The 18,019-nt window shown below is 43.4% G+C and overlaps 1 protein-coding gene across 1 annotated transcript; it reads right to left on the bottom strand.

Moving 5' to 3' along the window:
- Positions 1-1,597: 1,597 nt before the first annotated feature.
- wnt11 (wingless-type MMTV integration site family, member 11) lies at positions 1,598-11,439 on the bottom strand. The gene is made up of 6 exons (XM_035177717.2): positions 11,141-11,439; positions 9,363-9,558; positions 7,455-7,699; positions 5,480-5,757; positions 5,015-5,307; positions 1,598-2,678 (listed from the first exon to the last, which is right to left on the bottom strand). Exons 2-6 carry the CDS (start codon positions 9,443-9,445, stop codon positions 2,504-2,506), a joined length of 1,074 nt encoding a protein of 357 aa, XP_035033608.1. The 5' UTR covers positions 9,446-9,558; positions 11,141-11,439; the 3' UTR covers positions 1,598-2,503.
- Positions 11,440-18,019: the final 6,580 nt, after the last annotated feature.

Here is an 18,019-nt window from a genome sequence, read left to right as displayed (position 1 = left end):
ATTTAAATTAAACATTTGCCTTCGTACAATTTTACATAACGTTAGTGAATTCTTAGACGAGAATGAATTGCCAGTAAATCAAAATAACGATCATTGTGTGAGACATACCCTTGGTCTTAGCTCGGCACTTTAGAGGGTCAAGAGTTCGCCTGATTCCCTCATTGTCAGACCCCTTCTTTCAAGAGTGCTTAAGACATTCCATAGAGTATTTGATGTGTTTTAAATACGCATTTAAGCACGTCTTGATTTTTTACAGCACATACCAAATGTGCTAAGAGTAGAGTCCGCACTGCTTTGCACGATTCTCCAACACACTCAGAAACACTAATACGACTCTGGTGTCCTCAAAAGTACTTTTTCCATCCTCGTGCTCTGCTATGAGACAGTGTGCACGTCCTCAATCAGCAGGTTAGGCTTCTACAGCAGTGAACTCACTGACAGACAGCAGTGTGTGGACTCGTGTATATACACACACACAAACACACAAACGGACACCCTATTGATCCCAACTGCCAGGCTGAGGAATGCCAGTGACTGAGGAGTCCTCGAGGCTGTCGACGGACAGACCCCCGCTCACCTGCACACAGCAGATCCCCTCTTCCTCCGAAGCCCGACCATCCTCACTAACTGCTCCTGCTTTCAAACTGCCACCAAACAACAACAGGAATGGACCAGAAGACTTAGATGTCCTTTTTCATTTACTTCCCAAAGTCGTGCATCCTCTTTGCTCCTCTAGCCAGAACATTAAAGCGTTAAAGTTTGTATATCTTGCATCTTGGCTTCATGCTGGAGTCACATTTCTCCTCATTATCTGAAATGGATGAGCCTAATCCAGTCTGCATAACCTAAGTCTGTATCCAAAAATAAAGTTGGATGAAAAGGTCAACTGTGAAACAAGCCCAGCATCACAAAATGTCTGAGCGACTCGTGGTAACAGCCCGAGTTTTAGTATGTGTGGTTGTTTTGGCAGTTTCTGTGTGTGCGTCCACAGGCTCGGGTCAAGAAGTGTTACAGCTCCAGTGAGTGTGCGGCTCGGCGCTGCGATTTATCATGTGAGCTCACAGCATGGGGCCTATATCTTCCACAGCTATTTCTGTCGGTGTAAAATCATGAGAACCACTTTAGCCAACACAAGGCTGGTCAGAGGGTAATATCTTGGTTCATCACAGCGCCAAGTCTGTTCCCTCTGACAGACCTACAGTCTGGCTTTATGTTCTAAATAAATTAGATTTCTGCCTTTTTTTTTTATTTGATGTTTGTCCACTGGAGGTCTGGCTCTCAGACAGATGAATGTTTGAGAGGTGAAGCCGGGCTAGGAGTGACAAAACACCCTTTGTGATGGCCTTTGTGAGGAGGTGGAATGTCCAAACAAACACTTTCCCAGGGTTTGGGTGATTCAGAGAACGGGTTGAACCCTGCAAGTCATTACTGACTGCGCTGAGCTGATTTACAGTCACTGTGGTGGTAAACTGCTGTTTTATAAGGCTGTGAATTATACTTAATGTTACTTAGAAAATAATTAGCTTTAGAGGTAATAGGTTCTGTAAGAAGAGCTTTATAATACATTCTTAAAGGAAAAGGACAAGAACATGCGATATTCAATGTAAAGATCATGGTGAAGATCATTTAATTATTTTATAAATACTTCTTTCTTTATTTCAGTATACAAAATAACAGTATGTACATCCACACAGAAGTGGTTTACAAAATCCATGAGTTCAGCTCATATGCTCTAAAAAATAGAATATATTTTTGAACTGACTGCACGTCAGTCAGACATAGAGGAGAAAATGCACAATTTCACAAAGTTCTTAATAGTCCTCTCTCAATCCACAGGGATGCAGGCGTGTCAGGATCCCCACACAGGACCCACGGTGAGAGTCCAAAAACATCAACCATAAAAAAAAAATTCCATGATTGAAAATTACTTGAAGTTCCCTTTGTGTTCTCTTTTCCCTCAATAGTCCATTTCTCTTCAGAGGAAAAAGTTTTGATAGTACCTAAAAAAAAGTACCACATGGCTCCATCAGAACCCTTCGAATCCCGTGGAATGAAGTCAAACATTAGTCTTGGTCGAGTGACAAAAAAACACAAAGTCCTCTCCTCCAGCAAAAAATCCAATATTATTTCTTTTTAATAGAGATAGAATAAAATAGACTTTCAATATCCCTGGTTGGGATTTTATGATCATTAAAATGAAAAAACAAAAGAAAAAGAACCCAGGAGGACGGCGGTCTTCACGCAGGCCCACTGATGCTGTCGCCACACTCTCCACATCCAGGTTTGTGAAGCGAAAAAGTTTGGAAGCCCGACTGGCAGCTCGGAGATTCAATACAAAAATGATACTGACAAGAATAGACGACTTGTTCGTTGAGATACACATGCTGAAGCTGAAGGCCGGATCGAGCCTTCTCGGAATTGGTAGTGCTTTGGTTAATCTGCTTGCCCCCGGGTGGCTGAGTACATGCAGAGGACTGATGGTGTAGCCGTCAGCGGCACGGAATCATTTGCAGACGTATCGCTCCACGATCCGCTCGCACTTCTTGCAGGTCACGTAGCAGCACCAGTGGTACTTGCAGTGGCAGCGCTCCACCAGCTTCTCGCTGTACGGGTTGTAGCCACGGCCGCAGCACATCAGGTCACAGCTGTCACTGCCGAGGGACGTTTTGTTGCACTGCCTGAAATTGGCACAGAAAAAGAAGATATTAAATAAGATGTGGAGGCTAACATGTTTCCTGCCTAACACAATGAACTTTACAGCTTCGTTCTGAAACATTTTGTACCATCTCGCAGCCTATAGAGAGACCACAATAGTCCTTTAAAAGTGCTCGACCGACCGGCATGCCTTAACCTTTCGTGCACTCCTTCCTCCAAACATGTTTTTCATTCATGTGCTTTTTGTCTCGCCGTCTTTGGGCAGTGGACGCTATGGAACCTCTCGTTCCAGAGGCATCTTAAATGAGGAGAGAATAGCCCCACCGTAAATCACACTGAATGCACAAGGCTGCCCTCCCTCTCTTTAGCTTGCCCTCTTCACATAATTGCATTGTTTTACGATGGCAGAGTGTTAATGACCAGTGTGCTGAGAGCGATGCTGAGCCGATGGCTCCTGTGGGAGTGAAGGAGGTGGAGGAGGAGGAGGGACTGGGTGTGAGACAGGTTTATGACATTGCTGAGAGCTTGAAAATAGACAGAAACTCCCACACAGTCATGGTTTGTCAGGAGCAACAACTTATTATGTCACTGCTGTGCTGGAAACTGAGCAATCGGTTAGGACTGCACATTCTGTAGTTCACATCTGCCGCTATAGAAGCAGAGACCCAATAATGTAATTTAGGACTAAAGGACAAACGTCCCTTCCCATGACCATGAGATCTCCTTGTTGCACAACTGATCAAACTTTGTTCATCAGAAACTGCTGCTAAAATTCCCTTTCCCTGCTCCACATACTCTCATTAGACCAAAAACAGGACTACAGAGCACGACATCGAAACCCACGCACGCACACACACTCACATTTACTCAAACCAAAACCCCAGCATCACACTTTTATGTCATGACGGGTGTCTCGTCATTTGGCAAAAGGTTGCAGACTGTGCATGGCTGTAGCGTTATCAGGCTCAGTGAGTGTCCCTGACATGAGGCATGTCTCCTGGTTATCTGTAGAGCGGCCTCAGGCCGAGGGACACATGATGTAGCCAGTCACACGATGCATGACATTTACAACATACAACACCACCACATGCCATTTAGTGGAGCTCATTGTAGTGTCAGCTATGTGACAGAGCTGTACCTTCAGTGTCAGTCTATAAATAAGTATAGTGCAGTATAAATAAGCCTTAACAGTGCAAGTTAAAGTAACAAATCCACCCAATTTAGAAGCTGGCTTACACAACCATGACTGCAGGCAGCTGATGTTAAATCTCACCATGAGGCAGACCCTTAGTCCCACAATGTTCTAACTGTTTAACCACGTTACACGTTGGCAACTGCGTTGTGAACGTTATTGTTTACGTACTTGCTTAGGAGAGCAGAGAATACTATTTGAGTATTACATTAGAGAGCACTCCATAGAACTTAGACTATAACCTGAAGAGTAATCTGCTCTATAATCTTCGACTCAGACTGATGTTTCTGCCACTTCTGGATTTGCGTGCGGCAAATATAAACAAAGATGGCGACACTCGAGGAGATCAACATTTGGCAAATGATGAAATCAAGACAGGAAACACAACAATCACCAATTTGTAAATGGGTAATTCTGGACCTGGTCACACAGCTTCTCTCCAAAACTCTCCACCATTTCTGTCCCTGATACCATGCCCACTGACCCTGTCATGGACTCGCAGCTTTACGTGGTGGTATTGCATCTTGCATACGTGTCACATTCATTTCTGAGGACGTGCACAACCTAATAAACAAACGGACGCAGGATACGCGAAGCAGCCCTCTTGCGTACACGTAATTAACAGCAACAACATATTCTGACCCTTTGACAAAGGGTTGACTTACTGCCTGCTACCTTCTCACAGACCACACACTGGATCTGAGTGGTGTAAGTATGTTTGCTTTATCTTTGGGGACCATTAACTGTTTCCCCATTTGTGTGGCCCTCTCCAATCAATATCAGCTCTGGTGCACTCAGCCCTAAGAATAACTTCATTAGTCATTGTTTCAGATAACAGGACAAACACTCTAGTCACAGTGGCCTTTTCACTGACACATGCTCAGACAAGCCACAGACGGAGCACTCTCAGGGGCCACTGGTTGTTATCAGCCAGTCTGCAAACTAAACGGTGCCACCGCGCAAGGCGGCACTTCACTAGAGTCAACATCCTGGATGAGCAGACATCCAGGATTGGTCATTTCCTGTTTTTCAGCTGCGTGAGTCTGTCACCAATGGGAGTCATGCCAGCAAATCAAACCCCAAACAACAGAGAACTATCATTACCACAAAAAACCCTGTTTCATCTCATGCACTCATGGTCAAACACAGTTGACGTGACGGTCTCACCTGTCCTGTGTGCCGATAGAGCCTAGCTTATCATTTTTGGCGCAGAAGTCCGGGGAGCTCTGCAGGTAGACCAGCTCGTTATCCCTCACCGGCCTGATGTCGATATCTTTGGGTACCAGCTGCTTGCGTGTGCCCGTCGGCCTGTGGACCACTTTGGTGGCAGACAGGTACTTGGTCTTCAGGTCCATGGCGATCTCCCTCAGGTCCTGCAGGCCTCTCCAGCAGGTTCTTATGGAGCAGGAGCCGGACACCCCATGACATTTACATTTCATCACCAGAGCATCTCTCAGTGCCTTTATATGAGGACAGAAGACAAGGGGTTCATCAGGGCTCACAGTGTGTACATCTAAGATACAGTACAAGCAATGTATCTAAAACCGACATAAATAGAATTAAAATTGAGACGTTTCAAAGGAAACAATGTGTTTGCATTTTCCCCCCTTTTCTTATGCTGAAAATTCTCACCTGTCTGCCGACCTCACTGTTGTGCAGGTGCATCAGTTTGTTGGCATGGGAGCCCGGGCGCTTCATCTTCATGGGAGCATCAGAGAACTTGGAGCCCATGATCAAACCGTAGTGCAGGTTGTCGCCACAGCCTCCCCAGCGATATCCAGGCTCGGGGATCTCCGCTGGGATGGGACCACATGAGCACAGTCGCAGGTCTCCAGAAGTGCACGCCCGCGCTATGGTGTGGCTGATGGTCGCAGCAGAGAGGGCGTAGACAAACGCAGCCTCTCTCGTTCCTGCAAGAACAGACATCAAAGTTGTTACGGCGCAAAAAGTTTCCAGGTTTTGTGTCAGCCATGGGCCTACAACAATTAAATCAATTTAATGGGGCACTGGCCCCAACTGAAATCTGATTGGCCTCTGAAGTGTCCCTGTACTGTCAGTAGTCTTCAAAAAAACCACTGACTTAACAACAGTACTAACTATAAATATGACCATTTATAAAGACATTATATTTTCAAAGCCTTTTTGAAGTACACAATGTGCTTGAACAAGGAAAGTTTTTTTTATTACATTTAATGATTTGTGTCTTTGCTCAAAGCAATAGAGTTAACAGTGAACAAGGAATGACTTTAATATTCATATTGCTGAATCAGGAATTGTACATGGATTTTGGACATATAATCCGTCTCTCTGTGTGAATTGTGGCCCCTTTATGGCCCCTGATTAAGGAAAATCCTAGATCCGACACTGCACTGAGTCAAAGGGAGGGAGAGGTTTTCTGTGCTCGTCCAGCCACTGAGAGACGTGTGAGACAAGCTGCCAAGTGGACCAATCCTAGTTGGCGCTGGCTGCTTTACAATGACATGTAGTTACATTTCTAGGGAGCTGCACATTAGGGAACAGCGTCGGCTACGTGGCAGAGCTGTACCTTCAAGTAAAAGTAACAAATCCACACAATTTAGAAGCTGGAATATGCAAATAGTCTATTTTGGACTGTGTTTTATCAATAGTTGTTGGTTTCTCTTTTTCAGTTGATCAATGAATAAATTCAACTCTACTATTTATAATTGGTAGAATAATATTTGTAGATTCAGATTTTTTTATTTACATTTAGAGGATGCTAGAATCGACATCTCTGCTGTCCATCTATTGTAATTTTAAAATCGCCCCCTTAGCTTTTCTACTGTCTCAATCTGACTTCCCGGACAAAGTCGATCAAACCCAGTCCATCACTGCCCGTGCTGTAATGCAGAGTGAGCACTGAAGCAATTGGTGGTGCGATGCTACACTGAAAGCACATATGTTAAAGGCCAGGGAGCAATTCAAAGTAAAGGAAGAAATCAAGTATGACCGAGGGCTGGTTAGATCAAAGCTGTGCCGGGACAGAGATGAGCCTTTTCCTGTTCAGAGCAGACTGTTCATTTGGCAAAGGGCAGCTACGTCATTTCTCCCCACGGCTCCCCCAGCAAACTGACTCCAGCTCATTCAAGGTCCTTCAGGCAACAGAGTCAGACTGCGGCGCAAAGAGGTGTGTGGTCAGATGCAGTGATGCTTTAGATTTCAGGAATAACAAGCCAATTATTAAATCACCCAGAATATACGCAGGTAGTGAAAGGGGGTATTCTCAAATAACAGCTTCAGTACAAATCCCTGGTGACGGCTCCTCAGGAATAAATGTTGGAATAAACGGAACAATGAGGCCACATGTCATCGTAAAACCAGAAATACATTTTGAAAAGGACACGATTCTGTAAGTATCAAAATTCTTTAGAAAGCAGCTGTGTTTTAATAAATACAAAAAAATTTAATTGTGGCGTCGGAGCACAGACACATTTCATTGTAAACTGAACCGCAAAGCAGTACTCAGTGACCCTGCTTTTGGATATTCACTGAGCGTGAGCATAAACACAAGACTCTTGTGGATCAAAAAGAACTTGGAGTGGCTCTTTGGAAACAATAGACTATCATTCCAAACTGTTTTTGACCGTACCTCGTTCGAGGTCTGGACGATACTTTGAGGCATCGGTGGGGACATCGATGGAGGAGCAGTTCCAACGCATATCAGCAAAGGTCTTCTGACACGTTTTCTTGACTTCGCGGGCAGCTTGGATGATGGTCTGCATGAGCTCCAGGTTGCTGCGGCACAGCTGAGCCTGGGAGGACACGAGGCCGGGCAGCATCTTACAGTGTTGGGTCTGGTTGATGTGTAAAGATGTAGCAGCGTGCGACAGTGCTCTGCGTGAGATAACAACACAGGGAAATAGGTCAGTTTGAGTTAAACAATATATATAGTCTTATTTGCAGGGGTGATAATTGCTTAATCACATGTTCTTCGTTTCATGTGTTGTGAAACGGTTACATTCACAGCGTGCTGTGAGTTAGTGATTTGAGTTTCATCTGTGCACATTCTTCAAGCCTGTGAGACGCATCAGCTTTGGACAAACACTTAAGGAATCGGAACAGATAATGAATCACAGAAAAGAACCATCTTATCAAAGTGAAAATCCCAAGGGAACATCAGCTGTGGATTCATAAAATATAAATGACACCTTCTTGGCAGAAGGCTTTCTTTTGTTAAAGCATAGAAGAGGCCTCAAGATAAAAAAATATATATATATAAAAAAACTCCAAGTTTTGATCCACAGTCAGATGACAAAATACATAGATGCCTCACGTTTTCCACCACAGGAAACATCTTCCTCTGTGGCCTCAGTTTGACACGAATCATGTGTTTACACTATTAAAGGCTGCTCACATTTGATTTGATTCAAACCGTTAGAATTTATTGGGGATTAACTTAATAGAGAAACCACAAGCCTAGCAGGTTAGCTCTGATCTCTGCTTTCTGCGTCCTGCACTCTGCTGAGATTTCGTGAGAACCGTTGCACCCTGGCCTGTTTTGCATTAGGGGCCGAGGGGCCGCCACTCTGTGCCCAACGATAAGCTGCGACTCCACAGGGCTTGAGGTAACCCAGCACTCACAGGTGTTTACAACTGCATCTGTTTTGCATCGCGCCACTCGGCATCATCAGAACTGTAAGACTTCTCGCTTAAATTTAGCACATGCCATCCCCGCGCTCATGGCACATCTGCTTAAGTCTTCCGTGCATCACTCACGCTGATGAGGCGTCATGCATGGTTGAGGTAAAGAAGGTCCAGAAAGTCGTGTTTTCACAGTGATCGGACATAAGATGCAGACACAAAATAATCAGATAAGGAAATAAGGAACAGAACATGCAGATTGTGAGGGAGACCTCCAAGGGTTAGGGTTAGAACACAAAAAAAACATTCAGTTGAAACAAAACAAAATTCCGAAATAGCAACTTGGCAACCTTATGTACTTTCCAAAATTATTGTGCAAATTATCGCTTACTTTTGCTTGTACCATAAAAACAGTGTGGTGTTCAGTATGAGCAATCAACCTTTGTGTCATAGCTTCCTTCTGCAGCCCCCATATTTACACGGATGTGAGGCCTGACCAGACTGCACACAGAGAGAGCGGTGACATCACTGGCACTGTCTGCGGCACCGTGACGCCTCGTCCTCTTATTTTCTGTTCTTATCTTTTTACTTTTATACAGCAGGAGGTCAATTCAGTCTGAGATCTTACGACTGAAACATCTTCTGTTAGTGAAGTTAATAAAACAAAGAGTAAAACATTCATAAGGTGAAGATCTGCCTGCTAATCTACGGTCTCCTCCACCAGATAGACGTATACACAACCCTTCCCCTTGACCAGAAGCAACCTGAGGAATGCTGGGGCCTATTTCAAATCTGCCATGGGCCCGCCGCGCCATAAAACACCGAAAAATGCCACAAAGGGCCACATGACAACAGGACAACATGTTGTGAAATAGTTTGAGCAGTGTAAAGGTGGAAGAATGGTGAGAATACTTACAGCCATTTGATGCCAGAGCAGACCTGAGACAGCAGCAGAACTGTGAGCACACTGAGAGGCAGGACATGAGAGCTGCTCCTCATGGTTGGACTGTGGCTCCAGTTCACACGAGACAAAAAAAATACAAAGGGTTTGTTGGGCTTCTCGGTTGAGACTCAAAAGTCAGCGCTCATGGCACGGCCTCCTCCTCTAAACCCTGTAATAAATACAATAAACATGGTCAGTGACTTTGGCCGTGCAACAGCGGCCCAGATTCAGAGTGTTTTTACTGGATGCGCTGAAGTAAACTGAGGCAAAGTGAGCTTCGAAACCTCACAAGGTTTAGATGTTGCAGAGATAATTTCAAAACAGATCAAATTTGAATATGGAAAGTGAATGAGTACAACATTAAAGAGTGATAATTTTATTCACGTCAACAATCCCTGATTATTTCTCACATTGAATAATGACAGAAAAAAGACGGAAATTGTTTAATTGTTGATTATTTATATTTTAAGAAAAATCATGGTGATACAGTAACAGTTCAGCTTCCTGCTAAATGCAAATAAACAGAAGTGAGAAGACAATTGCAATGTAACCTTTAAGACAAAGTCACATCCTAAATAATAAGAGGGGTCTCATCACAATACTCACTTTCCTATTTAACTTTTTCAGTTATAGTTAGTTCCACATTGGATAAACTATTTGGCTTATATCCTATAGAGAGAGACACACGCTCAGGGCCTAGTCCACACGATCCAAGCGGCTTTATTTCTCCACCTATTTCAGCCACGGTTGGTGTCACCTCTGCTCCACTTGGATAAACGTAAAGAGTCGGAGGCATCAGTAGAGATCAGCAGTGATCTGCAGTCAGAGGACAGGGGCCGCGCATCACAGACCCTATATCTGATCAGCTCGGAGCTGTGCGTCTTTGAAGAGCGCGTAGAAACCGCAGGGAGCAGATAATGCGCCTTTTCATCAGCTCGACGCTGATTGGAGGAGACGCACTCGAAAGTGTGTTAAATCCCTGCTATTAATTATTGAAATGAGGTGACTGAAACCCACCACTATACTATTGTGTGTTACAACTGCTTTTCATCCACTACACAAGTCTGACCCGTGCGTAAAATCAATAAAGATACTAACTCATGATACAGCTGACATTGTTTTCCTGAACATTTCTACAGTTTGACTGTCAGATCTGTTTAAATCAGTCACGGCCTCTAGTGCTTGTTTTACACTGGGCTCTTCATAAATGGCAGCTCCAGTTTCCCCCGACAAGATAGAGAGCGACAGACTCACACATCGACCGATGTGTCTGTCATCAGCCACAGATAAGCTGGGTAAAACAGGACACATCACACTTCCTAAACATCAGCACGGATGTAACTAACAAGGATCTTCTATTAGCAGCCTAATCATAAGGTTATAAATAAATGCCCTTATCCTTACAATACCTCAAATGAATCACCAGAGTGGTGATATTATAATATACAGAAAACATAAAGTTAAGATAATGTATTATTATACATGTGTAGTGGACACTGGATTCAAGGCAGTTCACACCACTTCTCCTATCTTAGACCGATCTTTGTTACATGCCTTTCCCATGTTTTTTCCCCAGTCACACCTCTGGAGACGGACCGTGTCTCCAAACAAAGCAATCAGCTTTGCATTCACTGAATAACCCCGCACTCTAAACGCATCCATTGTGCGTAAAACCCCGGCTCCAGCCAGCGGAGCAGCAGCCTGCGCGCTCGGACTTTCTCCTCCGTGCAGCCGAACAAGTTTCCACTCACCTTTGCTGCGGCGCCGGTCACTTCTCAGCGCTCAATAAAGCGACGAGGAGGAAAAGAGAGGAGTGAAATATCCTTTGAGAGTGTTGTTGTCAGCCTGACGCATGAGTAAAATCCAGCACGGGGTGGTAGAGTAGCTCCGGACAGGTACGCATGGCGTGTGTGTGTGTGTGTGTGAGAGAGAGAGAGAGTGAGCTGAGAGCAGAGGAGTGTGAGTGAGTGAGTGTGAGTGGGGGCAGCCTCGGCTCTAAAGTACCCCTGCCCTGCTTTGATCTCACTGCTGATGTCAGACCTGCATTAACATAAGAAAGCTCCCTGCACCGGGACCAGAGCGCAGCCACTCGGAAACACTGCGCGTTGGATTGATATCTCACTGTAAGGTGCTCTGCAAAAAGTCCAATGATATTCCCACAGGGAGCCGAAGTGAGTTACTGTGCGTCTGTGATGATGAATAGTCCGCACTGACCTTATTTTAAAGGCATTCATATAGTTCCTCTGGTGTCATTATCTTATACTCCTTTAAACATTCCTCGAGCTCCCTCGGGACACTTTAGTCGCGACCTTAAAATGATTAAACTTACAGTCTCATGTCACCAATTATTCTGTAAAGGATATGCAGACTATGAAATGTTAAATTGGAGTCAGATGAAGATGGTACTAGTATAAAATAACCTACCTGTGTCTTTGTGAAATGTGCTATTGGTTTACAGTTTTTCCGCAGCTAAATGCCATGTTTCTCCTTTGCTTTACACAATGCATCGCTCAAACTAAAAATGTTACGTCTCTCGAAATGATAAAATCCGTTTCAGTGATATAACATTCACATGTTTGAAATTATTTTATATTTTATTCCAAATATATAATATACATTATGATGATATGCAAACACTTAAGTGGCAAACATTTGTGCTTCAAACACAATTTACCAAATGCAGTGTATCTATTAATGTCAAACATCATTTTATTTTGGGGGAATAATAATTTAATAATTCCATGTAGAAACAATGTTTTACATCCAGTTGTTGTTGTGTAACTTTTTTATTTTCTTGTTTTCTGTGCACTTAGGCCGACCAGAAGAGAACGGTCACCAAATTTCAATATAGGAATTCAGCTGTGGTGGATCTGCATGGTCCTTTGTCTGTGAGGAAAATGCCTTCAGTATTTGTAGAAGTAATGTTCCTCACGCACCCATTCTCTCATTACCCGCAGTCAAATATAATGTGCTTTTTGATTAAGTTTTAAACAGCCCAGAAATTCTAATTTGAAAGGAAAATGATGTTCTGAATTCACAATGAATCAAAACTTATTTTATTAAACAATGTGAGTACTTTATAAAAGTTACAATATATGGACATGTATAAATATTAATTATTATATGTAAAACTGTGTGGCATGATTTTGTGGTAACCAGTTCACACTCACAAACATTGTACGTTCTTTAAAATCAAATCAAAAAAACCTCCTTGATGTTACACAGTACAGTTCTCCTGCACCGGCTGATTTCCTCAAATATTAACCACACTGTAAGTGATACGTTTCCGAGCCAGCTGTGGGAAGGAAAGGTATAGTTTCCCTGAGACTCTGCAGCACCTCCAGCCCTAAGACAAAGGCAATAGTGAGCTGTTGTCCAGACCTTGACCTTGCAACTGGTATAGCTAACATGGCTGGCCTCGTGCACTGCAAGCTGCTCCACTGGGAGCAGCAGATCAGGTGTTGTCATGCTGTCTCTGGAGCAGACACATTTACAGACCACAACAAGCTCTCTTCCTCTGGGAACACCCGGATCCTGTGTCTAAATCTGTTTGCCAAACAGGGTCCGCTGCAGTAACTTCTACAGACTATGATAGCCCCATATGTACATGTATCTTATTTGTAGTGGGGCCGTGATGGTGGATCCAGAGACACTCCATGTGTTTTACATGGCACTCAACTGTGAATGGGCACAGGTCGGAGCGTGTGTGGGAGTCGTGGAGCTTCCAGCAGGACTGGGCCCGTCTGCAGACAAACGGTTTTACACACAGGCTCTCCATTCCTGAGCTAGGATCAACACGCAGCCCCTTGATCCTCATGTCTCACCTTCAGCACAGAGGAGGGAGGACACCTTCAGAGGGAGGTGAGGCGGGGGATGAGACGACCGCTGGAGTTCATGATAATGAAATAACTCATGTCACACGACAGCAGAATCAGAGTTAAGCTATGATAGAATATCCACATGTAGGATCCGAAACAGCCCCCCCGGAGATAATGTTACTCTGTCAATGCAATCAGCTTGTGACATGGTGTTTTAAAAAAAAGCTCTGTTAAGATGTGCTGTTATATTAATAGGAAAAATATTTACAGGTAAAAAACAAAAAGTATTATTATTATCTTTGTATGACACTTAATTGTTTAACCCAGATGGGGTTTGGAGTATTCAATCAATCAATCAAATTTTATTTGTATAGCCCATATTCACAAATCACAATTTGTCTCATAGGGCTTTAACAAGGTGTGACATCCTCTGCCCTTAACCCTCAACAAGAGTAAGGAAAAAGTACAAAAAAAAACTTTTAACAAGGTAAAAAGAAAGTAGAAACCTCAGAGAGAGCCACATGTGAGGGTATTATCAAATTAGTTTCCATCAGTAAATAGATAAAACATATTCGATGATTTAGAAACACAAAAATATTTCAAAAACTCAAAATGTAAATGCAGATATAGAAACTGCCTTGTGTGCAATTTTATATCACATGTTTTGTGTTGCAAAATTAGTGTTGTAGTTCAAATCTCCCCAAAAATTGACATTTCTCGATTAGCCGGATGAAGAGTGGAGTTATTTCTGCTCCGAATGAACACAGCGTTAATATTTGGGAGGAATGAGTCCTCGGGCTCAAAGCACTGGGCCATTGTTCCCCAATCTCCAGAGGATCGAGCCATTATCATGGATCTGGAGGCTCGCTGGGGGTGGAGGGGGGAGTCAGGACACTCAACTTTCACCCACGAGGATCAGAGTCTGAATGGGTGCAGAGTTACTATTATGCCCCTGGAAAATTATCCCATGCTCTGAGCAGAGTGCAGATAAAACTAAACTGGTCTGGAACGAACAGTGCCGCACTGGGATGATTTCCTGACTGTTTTAAATGTTTCAAGGTGATTTGAAAGGGAGATAAACACAATAAAGAAAATGGTATTTTCGAAACCTGGTTCAGTTTTGATGCCAAACTCTCATTCCACAAAGAATAGAAGAAATATTTTAACCACAAAGATAAATTAATAAAAGATTAACTCTGATGAGGTATGTTCATTTCTGACTATTCAGCCTGCTCTCAATTTCCAAGTAAAGCCATCTGACCATAGATAATGTCCCAATCAAAATCAAAAGCAGCCATCATAAAAGCAGTAAAGCTGAGACTTAAAAGCATTTTTTTTATGGAAACATTCAGTGAACCTTAACTGTAACGCTCTCTTTTGCCTCTTATCTCCGACTAAATGCCGAGCGGGCCTGAGCTCTGCTGCCAGCGGATTATTGACAAATAATAAGAACATTATGTTTGTCATGGCCAGTGATCTGACAGGGCAAGAACTGTTAGACCAGTCACAGCCTTCAGAGCGGCCATGTGAAAATCCCATCACCCTCCGGTGTCCCCTCTGTGAGAGCTGCCGTAGTTCACAGTGGGGATCCGCACAGAAACAACAAGCTCTGTCCAGTCTGTCTGACCGGACCCACATCTTTTGTGTACCATTTGTTTATAACCTCTGTCTCTATTGAGCTTTGAGGACAGCGCTCTTTTAAGTGACAGATGGGTGGCACCTTTGAACATGTCATGTGGTCCTCCAGGAGCCTACATCTCGAGCGGTGCATGTGCTCACGAAACATGCAGAGAAGGGTCAGTCTCCAAAAACAAAATCCCCGTGCCGGCTCCGGTGTGAGCAGAGGGTATGACAGTTGCCTGCATTACGGGTTAAACAGCCAAGAGGGGAGTGGATACAGTCCTGACACATGCGAGGAGCATCATAAATCTGAGTTAAATGAGCTCCAACAACAAGTTCCAACTGACTTTTACATCCACTTTCAAGCCCAGTGAGTTTTACACAGACTGTGTAACCTAAAATGGATATTAGAAGCTGAAGACACTAGCTGATGATGTCATCATCAGGTGGTTTAATTGACAGAAATAGGGACTGAATGATTTGAGTAGTAGTACTTTTGCAGCACTTCTTGTCTTCCAGGTTGAGTTATATTTGAATGTAGAGCAAACTTACTCCTGTGAATAGAAGCATTATGGTTCCGTTATTTACTGTCCACATGAGCAGCTGCAGGATTTGTCTCATGACATCATCACCACAGTCTGTCTCTTTACTTCTCCGCCGCTCCTAGACTCAGCTATACATCACTAAAGAATCAACATGCGAATATTTGCTTTTGTGGGTGGATTTACTTTTTGAAAAGAGACACTTCTTCCAACCTGAAGGGCGGCAGCGCTGACTCACACAGGTCGCTTCATCACAGTGTCTGAAGAGGTGCTGCTGAAGAGCAGCAAGAGGTGCTGAGAGCGCAGGGTGTCGTGGTGGGACCACTTGGGTGGGGCGATGTCTTCATGTCTTCAGCAGCGTCTGGTTTGGATCCATTCATCTACAGATATATCACCACCCACTCCTCCTGGTGAGCACACGGCAGAAGAGTGGTAGAGGAATCTTTAGCACCAGCCCAGCTGCAGGCCTTTAAACACAATAGATAAATTGTGCCGATACATCTGGTTCGCATGAGTTCAGCCCTTTAGATTTTTTGGTTGGCAAAGGAATCAGAGCTCCAGAGCATCGTTATAAACGATTAAAGCTTAATTCTTTACAAAAGAAAAGAATCTTGAATTCCAAGCTCCATTTCCATTGTTCTGTGAATGTGTTCAAAAGAAATAAGAGGCTGTTGCTCTGGTCAGAGCTGAGCACTGATTTTACAGGAGCCATTTCAGACTATCAGGTTTAAATTTGTGAGCAATTATAAATTAAATTTGATTCACTGCCTGCTGATTGGATGAATCTACGTACTGGTTAAAGGGCCCTTCATGTGTCACACAGTTAAAAATTCTTTAGCTTTATCATGGTGAGTATAAATGTTATTTAATGCTACAATCAACAAGTCGACCGCTAAATAATTCAAACCAAACGTATTGCTCATAGTTTGAGGAGAATCTGAATTCAGGCCTGTGCTGCCAATTTTCCCTGAAAGAGAACCTTGAAATAAAATCCACTTAAGCCCTCTGTCTTCCCCTCCAGAGTGTAGTTAAACCCTGGCTGTGTATGGACATGATTACGGAGTGCCACAGGTTTTACATCAGTGCAGAACCTTGACTTCCAGCAGGAAACCTGGTGCACGGGTCAATTACGTCTATACCTTGTTTTGCTTAAAGATGGAGGATGTTCTCCACGCTCGGACGCACAGGCTGCACCTGAGATTTCAACTGTAGCGACGTCCATGTAAATAAATAAAACACAGCTTGCAGGAAGTGTATTACTCTTGGCAGAAAGCGTAGACGTGGGGTTATTGTGAGACGATGCTGGTGTGGTGCTGCCCTGCACATGGCTGCGGCGAGGCCTGCATGTGAACGCTTGCTCCGGCCCACAGCGGAGACAGATCCGTTTGCTCAGCAGCTGAGCGGGCGCGCGGAGATGCTCCTTTCACACTGAGCTGAGCACCGACAATCAGAGCTTTGTCAGGCAGGCATCTGCTGTTACAGCTCACAGGAAGAATACGTCTCTTTAAAAACGTGCACTGCGGGGTTATCAGTGGTAAAGATCAGGTGGCTTCATGTCAACAAACACAATATGGTGGACCTTTCACAGCAGTATATAGTCTCTGTTGGGGATGTTTCAGAGGCACAACCAGAATTTAGACGTTTAATCTTCAGCTCAAACTCAATGTGATATTGTTAAGCCCTGGTGTTTTGTATGTGTCACTATAGATTCAGTCAGTACATTTTATACCACTTGGCTACTGAAGAGAACTGGTAATCATCCAGCCGACATAAGCTGTACAGGCTTTTAAACAGAATCTAGGTTATTATAGGTTTTACATTTAGTATCAAAGCTGAACTGTGACAGTGTAACACTATATAAAACATATATAAAGCCATAAAGGGTAATAACCATAGAACCAAGCTTTTCTAATTGTCCGCACAGTAGCTGTGACTGAAATTCCTTGTTGAGTTTTAATCACCAGAGTGAAATTCATGGCAAATGATTGACAAGAGAGACAGACACCATTCGACAGCAGTCCCACTGAAACCTAAGAATTACATATTAACTAAACCACAGCTGAAACAATGGCGCCCCGAAACCACCATTTGCATCAATGGCAATACAAGTTAAACCCGTCTCAGCATTGTCCCGGCCATATGCTTGAGACAAAGAGTGATGACATAAATATTAATCAGTGTCTAAAGATAATAAGAGGTTGTATGACCTTATACCCTCACTCTAAACTCACACTCTTGTTGATCAGTCAGTGAATCACGGGAGGAATTTTTGATTCAATACATCATGACCTGAACTAGACGGTGGAATGGCTATGAGTCAGCAATGATTAACAACGGCCTACTGTTATGCAAATTGAGACTTTTAGAAGAGAGCATAATTAAAGTGAGATATACCTACAGCACAGCTAGTCAGTATGGAAAATATCTTCCTTTACTTTTCAAAATAAATCATATGGGTCATTTGTAGCAGTGTATTATTTAATTTTTTTTAACACCAAAACAGTGATACCAGTGTAAGTGTAAATGTAGTTCTAGCATCTGGTGACAACTCTAAAACATCACGCTGGCAAGTTGCACCCGATAAACGTTTCAAATATTTGAATTCTTGCTGTTTTAAAGTCCCACCACATTCAGTTTACTCCTGTAGGCA

The sequence above is a fragment of the Hippoglossus stenolepis genome, chromosome 15 (genome assembly GCF_022539355.2).
Source record: "Hippoglossus stenolepis isolate QCI-W04-F060 chromosome 15, HSTE1.2, whole genome shotgun sequence".
In the NCBI taxonomy this organism is placed as follows: Eukaryota; Metazoa; Chordata; class Actinopteri; order Pleuronectiformes; family Pleuronectidae; genus Hippoglossus; species Hippoglossus stenolepis.
This window is presented reverse-complemented; position numbering and strand designations above follow the sequence as displayed.

Coding starts and splice junctions, on each gene's coding strand:
- wnt11 (XM_035177717.2), bottom strand. CDS start 9,445: ATGAGGAGCAGCTCTCATGTCCTGCCTCTCAGTGTGCTCACAGTTCTG. Junction 7,700..9,362: donor TGCTCTGGCATCAAATGGCT/GTAAGTATTCTC, acceptor TATCTCACGCAG/AGCACTGTCGCACGCTGCTA. Junction 2,679..5,014: donor TCTATCGGCACACAGGACAG/GTGAGACCGTCA, acceptor TGCCAATTTCAG/GCAGTGCAACAAAACGTCCC.